The following is a 14,720-nucleotide window of genomic DNA, read 5'->3' as shown; positions in this document are numbered from 1 at the left end:
AAGTTACGCTAGCTGGTCGCTATCGAAGGCGGAAGCAAATTATTCCACAACAGAAAAGCAGTGGCTCGCCATCATCTGGGCTACATCAAAGTTTCGTCCCTACCTCTATGGCAGGCCCTTCAAAGTCTTACCCCCGTATTCACAAATGCTCCTTTCCTTACACGTAAAGCCAGCCTTTCGTAAGGAGAACTTAAGTTAAAGTGTGAGAAAAGGTAAAGGAGCGCTTCAAAAATCCACCTTATCACATTTTAAGGGCACCTTACGAAAGGCACCCTTATCCGAATAAGCGTGTGACATGGGAGCGAGGCTATGCACACTTTTACGCTTGAATCTTCTGTGCATGTGCGTATAATTTATTTTTATGACAAGACGTTAATAAAACTGTGCTCCACCATTCCTACAAGCAAGCACACCCAACGTTAAACAGTCAATTAGCCCGTTGTTGACTCAACCTTACTTTCAGCTGGCCACCGTGCAGCGTAGCCGTCACAATAACAGGCTTGCTAAAATTTCACGTCGTGCCTTTTCTTGTGTTCGTTTGGTTTGTACCGTCCGCTCGCACGTTTTGTTATTTGTACTTTTTCTCTTTCCTTGCTCTTTATTTCTTAGCTGTGTTGCGCACTTTTATTAATATTAATTTCTAGCGAAAAAAGGTGTAATGGACGGAAAAAAGAGGGTAAATTTTAGTGAAGAGGAAAGAAGCGTGCTAATTAATCTCGTCAGTAAGTACCAAACGATCGTGGAAAACAAACGGACGGACGGAGTCTCCTTGGATAAAAAAAAGAAGACATGGAAGGAGATCACCGACGAATACAACTGCCGGCCCGATGTTCGATTTCGAACTGAGGCTCAACTTCGCAAATGCTGGGACAATTTGAAAGAAAAGTGGAGAAAAGGAAACGCCGACGACATGAAGGAAGTGTTTACGACAGGTGAGCTCCTGCTCTCTCTCTGTTTTCGCTGCTCGCTACTTTCGCTGATTCCTAGTAAAACTACATTTTGCGGATAATGCTGAGGCTCCTTGATGTATTCTGTTGCGGCTCAGCCGTGTCAGTTCTGTCGCCGTGCCGTTATAAGTTGCTTCGGTGAAATATGACACATACGATAGCTCGCATCTTGCGTCGAGGCGCTTTTTTTTTTCTTCTCTTCTTCTTAGGAAGTGCATGTTGCGCTCTCGAGCCGAAGCACGCACTTCTATAGCTTTCCTGCGTGGCCGTGATTTGACCTATGCCAAGTCGAGGCCGGCCTGGGCGCAAGCGCGCGTTTCCTGTAAACACGAGCTCGGGTCCAGACCAGTCTGTCGCCAAATTTGCTGCTGCCCGTAGACGGTGATGCGTTCCCTGCCATCCACGCAAAATATCGCAAAAGTAATGACTAAAGCATGTCACGCTCTTGATGTATAGCGCGACGGTAGCCGTCTGCACGTAATTCAGGAATGATTGGGGCATAACGCAAATTCGTGCTGTCTTTTCAGGAGGCGGCTGTGCGCCAGCTAGCCAGCTTACAGACGAGTTGGAGCGAGTTGGGGCTGTCGCATCGCACATGTCGACGCGGGTGGAGAACCCCTTTGACAGCGACCGTGGGCGCCACGCAGTCACACCCCGATCACAGAGTACCCCGAGTGTCGTCACGTTGCTGCAGCCGATGCAAGTGGAGACGCTTCAACCGCCCAATGGTATGTACATTGCAAGGACAGCTTTTTTTTTTTGGGGGGGGGGGGGAGTGGTTGATCATAATGTGCTGGACGAGCATAGATGTGCAAAGGAGTTGTACCAACATCTCTCATCCAGAGAGGCAACCCTGTAAACACTTAACAGCTTGCATAAGGTCTCCTCCAGATACATGAAGATATCACCAAATAACCCAGCAACTCCCAACTCTAAGCAATCTTGGCCATAGATTTGAAGAAAGCCTTCGACAACGTTACCCACGATGCCATGCTTGTGGTGCTCTCTTCCACCAACTGTGGCACCAAGATATACAACTACATGCTAGTCTTTTTCCAACACCGTACGTACATCCTCAAAATTGGTGATATGACACGTACCCACACCTGCAAAAACGCATACCGCAAGGAGCAGTGCTCCTTGCGGTATGCGTTGACCAACACTGTTCAACTTAGCAATGTGTCACATACACATTGCTACTCCTCATACCAGACATACATTACACACTGTATGCCGACGACATAACCATACGGATCAACAAAGGCTCTCCGGGGAAAATAGAGGACACCGTGCAATGCGCACGATAAATGCAGCCCAAGTGGCAGCTGCGAGCATTGGCTTGGCGGGCTCCCTGGAAAAGTCGGAGCTGCTTGTGCACACCACGCACTGGAGACCCCCACCCATCACTCTACACCAACAAAGGATAATATATTCCACAAATGCATAATATCAAAGTACTGGGCCTACACATGCAGCGAGATGGAGTGGGTACGGCCACTGTTCAGCACTTGCTAAAGCAACGTGAACAGGTCTTGAACATGGTGCTGTGCATTCTGATCGCCACCAAGGGCTTCATGAGACAGACATGCTGCGGCTGCATGATGCCTTACTGCTCATCACCTTCGCTATCACGCACCATACATTAACCTCTCAAAATCACACCACATCAAGCTCAACAACCTCATTCGCAAAGCCACCGAACTTGTAATGAGAGTGCCAACCAACACAAGTACTGAGCTTCTAGACAAGGAACCATAACACCCTAGAAAAGCTTATCAGCACGAACACAGGCAGGAAATTAGACTGAACAGTACTACATCAGGCAGAAGAATCGTGCAAATGCTGGGTTTCAAACTCAGTGACACCCCACTTTTTGCTACAAGCACGCTCGGCAAAAGTGCTCAAGCATTACTCACAATAGCCCCCCTATCCCGGTACATGGACCCCCAACGAAACAAAAAACGCAGAGAACAGCGCATCACGTACAATAGCAAGTACATTCAACGAGCCAACACATGTACGCTAATACTGTACATTGGTGTACATACCTGTACACAGATGCTGCCATCAGCAACAGCGCTGCAGCCATAGCAATTACCTATCATCACTGCACAATTATTCACACGCACACTATCAAAAAGATGGGACCACAGTGGGTGGAGCTTGCCACCATCATCAAGGCAATTAAACTCACCCCAATCACCTTGAATAAATGTATCATATTTACAGATTCGATGAAAGCCTGCCGCATAATTCAGAGGACAACTTCCCAAAGATTACTGTGAAGCAATCCACAAACAGCTGCACCCGCCCACTCAGGTGATCTAGATACCGGGGTACGCGGGAATGGATGGCAATGAAGGGGCTAACCTGCTCGCCCGAGAAGCACTGCGCTGGGCCCCCTCCATCCCATGCTCAGGTCGAACCTCTCACAAGGCTCCCACAATGCCCACACTAGCACCATACAGAGAACACGGAACACAATTTTAAACTCTCAGCCCACACCTTACCAGACGAGAGGGCACACTCAACTAAGCACAAAGAAACACCTTGCATACACCAGCTAGACAACACCTTTATATGGGGACAAGTAACAGAGCCTCTGCCACAGTGTGGGATCTGTAGTGGTCACCCAAACACTGCACATACTATGAAACTGCGGGTCTCCATTCCCAACACTTTCCAACGCATAGCTCGCATGCTCACCTCTCTGCACGAACCGTGAGAGCATCGACATGGATCTCGAAAACAACAAACACTTCACTGCTATATCCTGAAAAAAAAAAACGTACAAGGTGGCTTCATGCATATTTTGCACTGGTTAATGCATGCGAGTGTTGATGTTTTGATTTCGTGATATCTTGATTCTGTGCTGCATAGGCTTGAACACTGGCACAACGTCGTCAATTTCAATATTTCTTTTTTTCTGCTGCTCGAGCATTGTAACCTCTTCCTTTGTGTTCATGCAGGGATCATATGTGCATGTTATGCTCATGGTGTCGCACATGCTTTCATCGTAGTCTGTTTGTAGCAGACAAAATAAATTAGCAGGTTTACTACTTACATTTAGCCGAACAAGTGGCTCACAACACTTGTATGCACGCTGTCCAAACATTTGATGTGTTGACAATGATTGCTCCCTCCTGGTAGCTTCCGTTCATTATTGCACTGTGATAACCACGAGGCGTGTACTTGAAATGCACATAATCCTTCCACTAGTATAGCGCATGTGTTACCTGCTCCGCACTGTGTAAGTCGCTGTGGAAAACAAAGCTGTCACTAGGCTGTAGGGCTTCATACATTACAGCACCGAGCTCAAATCGGTAAATGGGTGCACTGTTTGGCAACACTGCCTTGTGCAGTGAAGTATCAATACCACCAGCCAACCTTACCTCTCAGGTAACTAGCAAAGGAGCCAGCTTAAGCAAATCCCAGGAATGTACTCCCATTCCTGGTGTGTGTTTTAAGGATTTCAACAGGGGTAGCCAGTGAATTGCTTCAACTGGATTACCATTGTATGAGTAAAAAATAGAAATAGATGGGCTGTAACGTGAAATATTTATTGCATTTCATAAAGCACATACATATTCACCAATTCTTTACAGTCCTTAATACTGTGAACTAGACAAGGTACAGTGTCGCAAGTGCTCGTAGTTGCCCACTGTAGTGCAAGAAAAATTTGTGTTCACGCATAGTCAGTCTTTATGCATATGGTGATCATGAGTTGTGTTCAAAGCTAACAATTACAAATGTTTTCACAGACAGCATCTATGAGTGGGATCTCCCTGCAAGCCCGAATGATGAAAGCAGCGAGGTGGTGTGCATCCAAGCACAAAATGGAGCCACCACAGCTGAGGTCGAGCTATCGGCACAAGGAGGGCCAGCTGACCTGCAACCTCCTGTCCCACCACTGGCTTCCCCGTTACAGGCTACCCCACAAAACCCAGCTCCTGTGCAACGCAGAACGCTCGCAAAGAGGGCAGCTGTTGAAGAAGAGCTTAGCGCCCGCCTTAGCAGCGTTGAGCAAGATAATAAACGAAAGACGAGGGAGCACTTGCTCAAGATGAAGCTGATGAGAGCTGAACATGCTCTCCATATGAGGCAATCAAAACAAATGCATGAGCTTGACTGTGCTAGCAAAAAGGCTAAGCTCGAGCTGCTAATGCTGAAAATAGATGCCGTGAAAAAAGCAAGTAAGTAAAATGGCACAATTTTTTTTATTTTCAATATGCATGCCCTGTTTGCTCTGCCACATTTTAGGAAAAATATTGCTGAATAATGCGTGCTCGAGTTCTGAAGCCACTCGCCGAGTCAACGGGCTGTGGTCCTTGGGGTTGTAAAGCTGGGGAGGGCTGCTGATCATTGCATGTGTCGGGTGGCAGTTCATCACTTGGACGGTTCCGGCCAAAGTTGTGCAGAGCTGCACATGCCGTGATGACAATGACAGAAGTTGTTGTTTCTATTTGTAGCTTCATATCAAGACATGGAAATCTTTTCCAGATGCCGAAAGCCCTTTCGACGGTGTTCCTGGTCCGGATTTGGGACTTGTTATACCTAAATAAAGAGATGTTACATATCTTCATGTACTGGCTAAATATTATTGTGACCATCCATACACACCTGTACTCCGGGCTGTCTTTGCCTCCAGGATCTTTTAGCGGCGTCATAAGGTATGGCCGGCAAGCATACCCCATGTCGCCGAGGAGTACGCCAGGTACATCCCCTTCCTCATAACGTACTCTTGCATTGCTGTTGTCAAAAATCCTGCTGTCATGTGCAGAACCCGGCCAGCTTGCAACTAAATCAAAAAATTGGAGTTCAGGTCCTGTGATTGCCTGCAAACATTCCAAAAAAGAATGAACATGAATTTTTTTTGCAGCTGCTGTTACCTGCAGACTTTCCAAGCTGTTTATATGCAGTCTAGTAACAATGTTTATAATATATAGCAGTCGTGTTCCTCTTAAATCTTGTATTTGAACGTCAGTGGATGAAATTAATTTTCTGTCTGAGATAAAAATTGAAGCAGAGATTGAGCTTAATGCAGCTCGCGACCTGATGCACCCGCGACGTCGCACACTTGTATTCTCTGCTGCGTATTACCATTGCAATGAGAGGCCGACGCAGGTAAAAAAAGCAGGACTACAGTAACCACTTTACCGTGCAGCAAATGCAGCGCTGGCAAGCGCTGCAGCGGTACAGCAACTGTATTGCCGTTACGGCTGTCCGGCAGGATCTTGTCTTTAGCGCACGTATGGTTGAGTACATGGGGGGAAATAGAACAGAGACACGTATTTAGCGCCACTCCGAGTGAACACGAAAACAATAAAATAAAACGCGACAGGGACATTCTTGCATTTGCCTCGTCGTGTTTTTTTTTTTCCTGTTTAATCAACCAGGGTTACGCTGGTAGACAAGATCATGCCGCAAAAACTCGCCTAATCCGCTACGCTTCTAATCACTAAGCTATTTCAAGTAGCGCATCCTTATACTACGTAAAAATGCGTTTTTTTTTTCACGTCTCTGTACGCATTCTGACGGTTATGAACATATTGCACTTACCTGCACATTGAAGGAGAAATATCCTTTCCTGTTGCGGAATACCTCGGCGTCGTCTCCGCCTGGACTTTTGATACGCACGTGGGTGCAATCAATGCAACCAGTCACCCTCGGAAACTTTGCCTTGATGTAGAATTGGTGCATGACGTCATGCATTTTCCCCGCGTCGGGGAACTTCACAAGCGCAGGGAACAGCGTTGCGGCAATCATTTTCGACACCCGTGTGACAACACGGGAAACGGTTGGCTGCGACACATTAACTAGGTCGCCTGAGACAATCTGAAAAGTTCCCGCGCCGTAGAAACGAAGTGTCACCAGCAGTTGCAACAGCGGTGGCACAGGGCAACCACGTCCGTCCGTGTTCTGATGCAGCGGCAACATGGTCAGTAGTTCGAGCACAGTAGCTTTTGAGAAGCGGTACCTGGCTAAAAACTCCTGGTCACTGTAAAACTCCATGGGATTCTGGCGATCCCTAAGGTTCCGCTGCAACGGCCGCACAAAACTATACGATTCGTTGTCCATTTCTTTTGCACGGTTTACAAAATCGACGAACTCGCTGAAGCTGTCGTCGTAGCACGCCGCCATGTTGGATTGGATAAGGAGCCGTTAAGCTACCTCAGATGCTGCCTTAAGGAGGCGCCCTCTTCGTGACCTTAAAGTTGGGCTAAAGGGAGCCGCTAAGTGTAAGGTCTGTTTTTGAAACGCGGTAAGGAGCCGATAAGGTAAGGAACGCTAAAGATAAGGGTTAGGTTGGTTTGTGAATACGGCGGTTAGACTTCAAGCATTCGACATCACCGTAGTTTACAAGTCCGGGCGAAATCACTCAGACGCCGACTGCTTGTCTCGCGCCCCCGTAGAACCGCCGCCACAAGACGAGCAGGATGACGACACTTTCTTGGGACCCATCAGTGCCGACGAATTCGCCGAACAACAGCGAGCCGACCCCGAACTAAGGAGCCTTGTAGACTACCTGGAAGGCAAGACCGTCATTGTGCCGAAGGTGTTCAGGCGAGGATTGGCGTGGTTTTTCTTGCAAAACGACATTCTCCTAAAGAAGAACTTCTCGCCCCTCCGAGCCAACTACCTCCTCGTGGTACCCTCAGCATTGCGTCCAGAGGTTCTGCAAGCTCTCCATGACGACCCAACGGCTGGACACCTCGGTTTTTCCCGCACGCTCGCGAGGATACAAGAAAAATACTACTGGCCTCGCCTCCCTACCGACGTCGCCCATTACGTAAGGACATGCCGAGACTGTCAGCGACGCAAAACACCGCCGACAAGGCCAGCCGGACTTCAACAGCCGATCGAGCCACCTCGCCGACCGTTCCAGCAGATCGGGATGGACTTACTGGGGCCTTTTCCGACGTCAACGTCCAGGAATAAATGAATCGTCGTAGCTACGGACTACCTCACCCGCTACGCCGAAACAAAAGCCTTGCCCAAAGGCAGTGCCGCCGAGGTAGCCCGATTCTTCGTTGAGAACATCCTCCTGCGCCACGGTGCCCCAGAAGTCCTCATCACCGACAGAGGTACGGCCTTCACGGCTGAACTAACTCAAGCCATCCTGCGCTACAGCCAGACAAGCCATCGCCGGACCACCGCCTACCACCCGCAGACGAATGGCCTCACCGAGCGCCTAAATAAGACCATCGCCGACATGCTGGCAATGTACGTCGACGTCGAACACAAGACGTGGGATGCCATCCTTCCGTACGTGACCTTCGCATACAACACGGCCATGCAAGAAACGACGCACATGGCGCCGTTCAACCTGGTCTACGGAAGGAAACCGGCAACGACGCTTGCCGCCATGCTACCGGATGTCTCCGACGAAGAAAATCTCGACGTTGCCGCCTATTTGCAGCGTGCCGAAGAAGGTCGACATCTCGCCCGCCTGCGCATCAAGAACCAGCAGAGACCCGACAGCCGACACTACAATCTTCGACGACGCTACATCGAGTACCAGCCCGGAGACCGTGTTTGGGTCTGGACTCCGATCACCGACGAGGACTTAGCGAAAACTATTACGTCGCTATTTCGGACCATATAAGATCATCCGATGCATTGGCGTACTGGACTATGAGGTCGTGCCAGACGGTATTTCGCAATCACAGCGGCGCCGCGCACGACCTGAAGTCATCCACGTGGTGCGGCTTAAGTCTATCTACGCCCGCTGACGAACTTAGGTCCTTTGTTGCTTTGTTATTTTTGTCCCTTTCTGTGCGCGTGATTTTGTTTTCGCTTTCGTGTTTGTAGCATCGGGACGATGCTTGTTAAGGGGAGGGTATTGACACGTATACATGTTTATCTTTCACCGGTGGCCGCTTTCCACCGGCTAAAAAATGTTAAACGTTATCGCTCGGCGCAGGACGCGCCTGCATCGGAAGTTTCTAGAACGTTATCGATGCTTCTTTTCGTTGCCGCTTTCCACCGGCTAACAAATGTTGAACGTTATCGCTCGGCGCAGGACGCGCCTGTATCGGAAGTTTCTAGAACGTTATCGATGCTTCTTTTCGTTGCCTGTTTTCACCGACGCTTATGTTTTCTGATTGTGTGACCGACGCGAATTGTCTAGAACTTTCTGGAAGACACGCGGGCATCAGGGATTAATCTGGAACCTTCGATGACTCAGGTATAAAAGCCGACGCGTCTCGCCGGTGATCAGATTTCGACGACTGCCGACTGTGTTTGCCGCTTTCGTTGTGCTTCGGGTGTAGCTTGCTTTTGTGGGCACAGGTTCGCCCAATAAAACACCAGTTTCGTCATACACAGTTTTACGACTGTTTACAGTCACTACTACGTGACAATAGAAAAGCGTTGCACACTTCAAATCATTTACGGTTACAGAACAAGGATGTTCTCGATTGGAGTGCACTTTGAGAAAATAGGTGAAGCTGATGTATGTTCTCTGGAGATGGAGTGACCACTCATTGGATTCTACGTATAAGCTTTCAACGGGGCTTGTTCTGAATGCGCCAGTGGCCAGGCGGATACCTAGATGGTGGACAGGATCTAACATTTTTAGTGCGCTCGGGGCAGCAGAGTGATATACCACGGCACCATAATCCAATCGTGACCTAATGAGGCTCTTGTGAAGATTCATTAAACACTTCCTGTCACTGCCCCAGGATGTGTGAGATAAAATTTTCAGTAAGTTCATTGTTTTTAGGCATTTCGTCTTGAGGTGTTTTATGTGGTGGATGAAAGTAAGCTTAGAGTCAAGTATGATGCCTAAAAACTTGTGTTCTTTTTTCACAGGTATTTGCTGTCCACACAGTCCGACACAAGGATCTGGAATTAGGCCTCTCTTGTGAAAAGAACACAAGAACTTTTGTGGGGGTTGGATTTGAACCCATTTTCGTCTGCCCACTTAGACACTTTGTTCAACCCCTGCTGTACCTGTCTCTCGCACACGGCCAGGTTACAGGACTTGAAGCCCATTTGTATATCGTCCACGTAGATGGAATAAAAAATAGCTGGTGGTAGTGAAGCTCGAAGTGTGTTCATTTTGACGATAAAGAGCGTGCAACTGAGCACGCCTCCCTGGAGTACACCAGTTTCCTGTGTAAATGGCCGCGACAGTGCATTACCTATTTTAACCCGGAATGTGCGGTTGTGTAGGTAGCTTTCAATAATGTTTAACATATTGCCGCGAATGCCAATTGCCGACAGATCGTGCAAGATTCCATAATGCCAGGTTGTATCATACGCCTTTTCCATATCTAGAAACACGGATAAGAAATATTGTTTATGTATGAAGGCATCACGAATGTTTGCTTCGATGCGCACGAGATGGTCGGTTGTAGACCGTCCTTCTCTGAAGCCGCATTGATATGGATCAAGAATTTTGTTTGACTCAAGGAAGTGTAAAAGGCGACGGTTTATCATTTTTTCAAAAAGTTTGCAAATACAACTTGTGAGGGCTATTGGGCGGTAACTTGTTACTAATGTGGGGTCTTTACCTTGTTTCAAAATCGGGACGACAAGGGATTCTTTCCATGCAATAGGTAGGTACCCGGCAGCCCATATAGCATTAAAGAGTGCGAGTAGCGTTATTTGAGTATCGCTGTGGATGTGTTTAATCATATCGTACATGGTCCTGTCAGGTCCAGGTGCAGAGCTCCGACATGTATTCAAGGAGGCTCTCAACTCGGCGATGTTAAAAGGCGTGTTATAGGGTTCGTTCTGTCTGCATTTACGATCGATAGCCTTGCGTTCTGCGATTCGTTTGTGCTTCAGTAAGGCCTCGGAATAATGATTTGAACTAAATATGCACTCGAAGTGTTCGCCAAGAGCGTCAGCTTGGTCTTCCAAGCTGTTCGCTTCGTCGTTCACTAGCGGCAAAGGATGGATTTCTTTTCCCTTTAACCTCTTTAGCCCGTGCCATACTTTTTTGCCTCTTGAGTGTATGAGTTTATACCAGAGAGAAACCTCTCCCAGCTTGCCCTCTTAGCCTGTCTTCGCGTCCTTCTTCCCTGGGATTTAACATGTTTAAACTCTATTATATTTTCAGTCGTAGGACATTCACGTAGTTTCCCCCAAGCTTTATTTTGCCGCCTTCGTGCCTGTCCACAATCGTTATTCTACCAGGGGACCCGTCTTTTGAATGAAGTGCGACTTGTTTGAGGAATGAACTCAGCGGCGTCAATGATTAAAGCAGTAAAATATGATACGGCGTGATCTATACTAAAATTATTTATAAAATCTCGTGTTAAGTACGTGGATTCCCTAAAGCATTCCCAGTCAGCTGAGGCTAGTTTCCAGCGTGGGACATGCGGAAGGGAGTCATGTTCGGTTACTAAGTTTAGGGTTACTGGAAAATGATCGCTTCCGTATGGGTTTTTAATTACATGCCATTCTAAATCAGGGAAAAGTGAGGCAGAGCCAATCGACAGGTCTATTGATGAATAAGAACTATGATGGATATTGTAATATGTTGGTTCATTCTTATTGAAGAGGCACGCACCGGAGTTAACAAGGAAGTTCTCAATGAATTGACCTCTCGCGTCGCATCGCGAGTCTCCCCAAAGAGTGTGATGAGCATTAAAATCACCAGTGATAATGTATGGCTCTGGGAGCTGGTCGATGAGGCTGTAAAATTCCGTTTTACTGAGGTGATGGTTGGGTGGTACGTAAATGGAGCAAATGGTTATAAGCTTGTTGAATAAAATTGCTCGCACAGATACAGCCTCGAGAGGCGTGTGTAGGGCAAAATGTTGGCAAGCAACAGACTTGCTTACAACGATGGCTACACCTCCGGACGAGGCAGAAGCGTTGTCACGATCTTTACGGAAAATGGCATATTGCTTCAGAAAGTTGGACTGTGTAGGCTTTGTGTGTTTCTTGGACACACAGCACCTTCGGATTATATTTATGTATGAGTTCTGTGATGTCGTCGAGGTTACGAAGTAATCCTCTGACGTTCCACTGTAGTATCTGTGTGTTCATGTTGCAGACAATGTTTGTGCTGTGTGTTTTGTGTGAAAACACTAAATTAACTTACAGAGCCCTTGTCGGGCCCTGTGATGCGGGCTTTTTCTTTTTTGGAGCGGTCGAGAGATGCTCGCCGCTACTTTGGCGCTGGCTGCGCCGTCTGGCTGGAAGATGTGTCCATCGGCTCTTGCAGAGCGCTGGACACCCGCTCTTGAGAGCGGTTTGTTCGCAGTGAAGGCCTCGTCTCGAGAGACAAGGCCTTGGAGGCCACTAGCCCGGAGGTTGATGGTCCCTTCTGCTGGGGTGGCGGAGCAGCGCTAGCTGCAGTCGCCGAGGGGGCAGATGGCTTCACCGCCGGCTCACTGCTCATGGGCCGGACAGCAGCCGGAAGTCGCTGCGACGGTGCCCCCTGACGCGTCACATCGGCAAAGCTGGTTTTAGACAGGTAGGTCACCCGCATTCGTGCCGCTTTGAAAGTTGTTTTCTTTTACCTTAATTGTCACTATTTCCTTTTCTTTTTTCCAGGATGGGCACGACCGCGAGTATGCGCCGTGCTCCCCATCACAGTTCACAAAATGTAGAGAGCTTTCACATGACTCAGAGGAGTGTTCATGACTACTGCATTTCGCACAAGTTTGGCGGCCTCGGCAGTTCTGGGAACTATGGCCGAGCCGCTGGCATTTGAAACATCGAAGAGGATTTGGCACGTATGGCCTAACACGAAGCTTGATGTACCCGGCCTCGATAGACTCGGGCAGAACACTTGAGTTGAAAGTATCAGATGCCTGGTCTGGAGTTCTTTGCCATCTCGCCTCATTTTAATCCGTTTTACATTGACGACATTCTGCTCACTGAAACCCTCCAGGAGTTCAGCCTCACTCAGCTGCAACAGATCGTCATCTGAGACAACGCCACGGGTGGTATACATTGTACGGTGCGGGGTTACTGTTAATTGCGCACCTCCAAATGATACTAGATTGGGCAGTTTTTCGTACTGTTTCTGGTCTCGGAGCTCCAAGAGGAGATCACCGCTCGCCATCCTAGATGCTTTATAGCCTGGTCCAAAAATATCAGTCAAAGTCTTTGACACAAGGAAAGGTGAGATTGCTCGTACAGATTTGTCTGTTTTTTCTGAGTGAATCACATGGAATCGGGGAAAAGTTTCTCTTTGGCGACCAAAAAACTGGAAGACTTCATCGGTGTGCCCTCGTTTCAGACGGCGATCGGATAGTGGGGGGAATGAACTTGCCATAAGTATATATAGATTTTTCGGCAGCAACGCCAGCCAACCACCATGGAGCCCAACAAGACCTGCAGACGCCAGCTGTACGTCACCACTATAACCAAATATGGAGTATCCGAGGTTGGCTACCCACACAAGGTTAACCCTAGCTGCCTGGGAAATTGGAAGTAATGGAAGTGAACAGAAGACAGGATAGATTGAAAGTGAGAGAGAAAGACTAAGATTAAAGAGGAGGACAGGAAAAGGCAACTGCCGATTTCCCCTGAGTGGGTCAGCCCAGGGGTGCCGTCTATGTGAAGCAGAGGCCGAAGAGGTGTGTTGCCTCTGCCGGGGGGGCCTTAAAGGTCCGAACACCTGGCATCGGCTCAACCCCCAGGATCCCCCTTTCCCCAGACACGGCTCAGCCGCGCACGGCTACACGCGGGAGGGGTCCAACCCTCATGTGCTCGGGTCCGTGGTGGCGCAACTCACCAAACGCCTGCTTGCGCAGACGCCCCTGTGGGGCGTGCTAAATCCAGTCGATGTTTCATATGCCAGCGATTCGGCCACAGTTCGCAGAGCTGCCGAGGCCGCCAAACTTGTGCGAAATGCAGTGCACACGAACACACTTCTGAATCTTGTGAAAACTCTCTCCACTGTGTAAACTGTGATGGGGAACACGCCACATACTCGCGGTCCTTCCCATCCTGGAAAAAAGAAAAAGAAATTGTTACAATTAAAGTTAAACAAAACATTTCTTTTAAAGAGGCACGAAGGCAGGTGTCCTACCTGCCAAAAACCAGCTTTGCCGAAGTGGTGAAGGCCTACGATGGTGTCCCGCACGAGCTGTTGATACGGCATCTTGAGGCGCTTGGGATGACACCCACATGGACTGGGCTTATCAGACGCCTGTATGCAGACAGCACGGTTATAGCTACCCTGAACGGCGCCTACTCGAGCGAGGTAGTGATGGGCAAGGGTTTAAAACAGGGTTGCCCACTCTAGCCCTTACTTTATATGCTGTACACCGCATGTGCAGAGCACACTCTATTGGCCTCCAGGTTAGCCTTTGTGGTGGAGAGAACAAGCGATGAGCTCAGGGAGCAGCCAGTGTTGCCAGGTCTGGTATTTGCAGATGACATAGTGCTGCTGGCGGGGAACACTGGCGATCTGCAGACCCTCATCACCATCTGTGCCGAAGCCATGGTGCCACTGGGACTAGAGTTCAACACAAAGAAATCGGCAGTGATTGCCTTCTCTGGCCCCGAGGCACCCGGCTCGGTGACACTACCATGCGGAGGACTACTGCCCCAGGCAATTGAGTACCGATACCTCGGTATGAATTGCAGCGTGCAACAAGATTATACGGCAAACCATGAAAAGCACCTGAGAGAAACATCTCAGCGGTCCAGCCAAATATTCCGAAGGAAATGCCTGTGGGGATTCAATCACTTCACTACGGTGCAAGAGCTGTGGAAAACCGTCTACGTGCCTGCACTGATGTTTTCTAATGCAGCTGTATGCCCCACAGCGCAAATCTAAGAATGGCTGAAACGCAGCCA

General features: G+C 48.6%; 2 protein-coding genes across 2 annotated transcripts; one reads left to right on the top strand and one right to left on the bottom strand.

Annotated features, from left to right (window-relative positions):
* The first annotated feature begins 541 nt into the window (after nt 1-541).
* On the top strand, nt 542-5,196 carry LOC125943797 (uncharacterized). The gene is made up of 3 exons (XM_049663318.1): nt 542-932; nt 1,475-1,675; nt 4,709-5,196. Exons 1-3 carry the CDS (start codon nt 659-661, stop codon nt 5,146-5,148), a joined length of 915 nt encoding a protein of 304 aa, XP_049519275.1. The 5' UTR covers nt 542-658; the 3' UTR covers nt 5,149-5,196.
* A 7-nt stretch (nt 5,197-5,203) lies between these two features.
* Nucleotides 5,204-7,905, bottom strand: LOC125943796 (putative nuclease HARBI1). Its single transcript, XM_049663317.1, has 3 exons — nt 6,507-7,905; nt 5,568-5,782; nt 5,204-5,501 (listed from the first exon to the last, which is right to left on the bottom strand). Exons 1-3 carry the CDS (start codon nt 7,086-7,088, stop codon nt 5,204-5,206), a joined length of 1,095 nt encoding a protein of 364 aa, XP_049519274.1. The 5' UTR covers nt 7,089-7,905.
* Nucleotides 7,906-14,720: the final 6,815 nt, after the last annotated feature.

This window comes from Dermacentor silvarum, chromosome 3 (assembly GCF_013339745.2).
Source record: "Dermacentor silvarum isolate Dsil-2018 chromosome 3, BIME_Dsil_1.4, whole genome shotgun sequence".
NCBI lineage: Eukaryota > Metazoa > Arthropoda > Arachnida > Ixodida > Ixodidae > Dermacentor > Dermacentor silvarum.
This window is presented reverse-complemented; position numbering and strand designations above follow the sequence as displayed.

Bases quoted from the DNA above. Each gene is read 5' to 3' on its own strand.
- LOC125943797 (XM_049663318.1), top strand. From the start codon at position 659: ATGGACGGAAAAAAGAGGGTAAATTTTAGTGAAGAGGAAAGAAGCGTG. The intron at 933-1,474 runs GTGAGCTCCTGC...CTGTCTTTTCAG, and splicing joins GAAGGAAGTGTTTACGACAG to GAGGCGGCTGTGCGCCAGCT. The intron at 1,676-4,708 runs GTATGTACATTG...ATGTTTTCACAG, and splicing joins GACGCTTCAACCGCCCAATG to ACAGCATCTATGAGTGGGAT.
- LOC125943796 (XM_049663317.1), bottom strand. From the start codon at position 7,088: ATGGCGGCGTGCTACGACGACAGCTTCAGCGAGTTCGTCGATTTTGTA. The intron at 5,783-6,506 runs GTAAGTGCAATA...GAATGTTTGCAG, and splicing joins ATTTCTCCTTCAATGTGCAG to GCAATCACAGGACCTGAACT. The intron at 5,502-5,567 runs GTGTGTATGGAT...CTCTTTATTTAG, and splicing joins AAAGACAGCCCGGAGTACAG to GTATAACAAGTCCCAAATCC.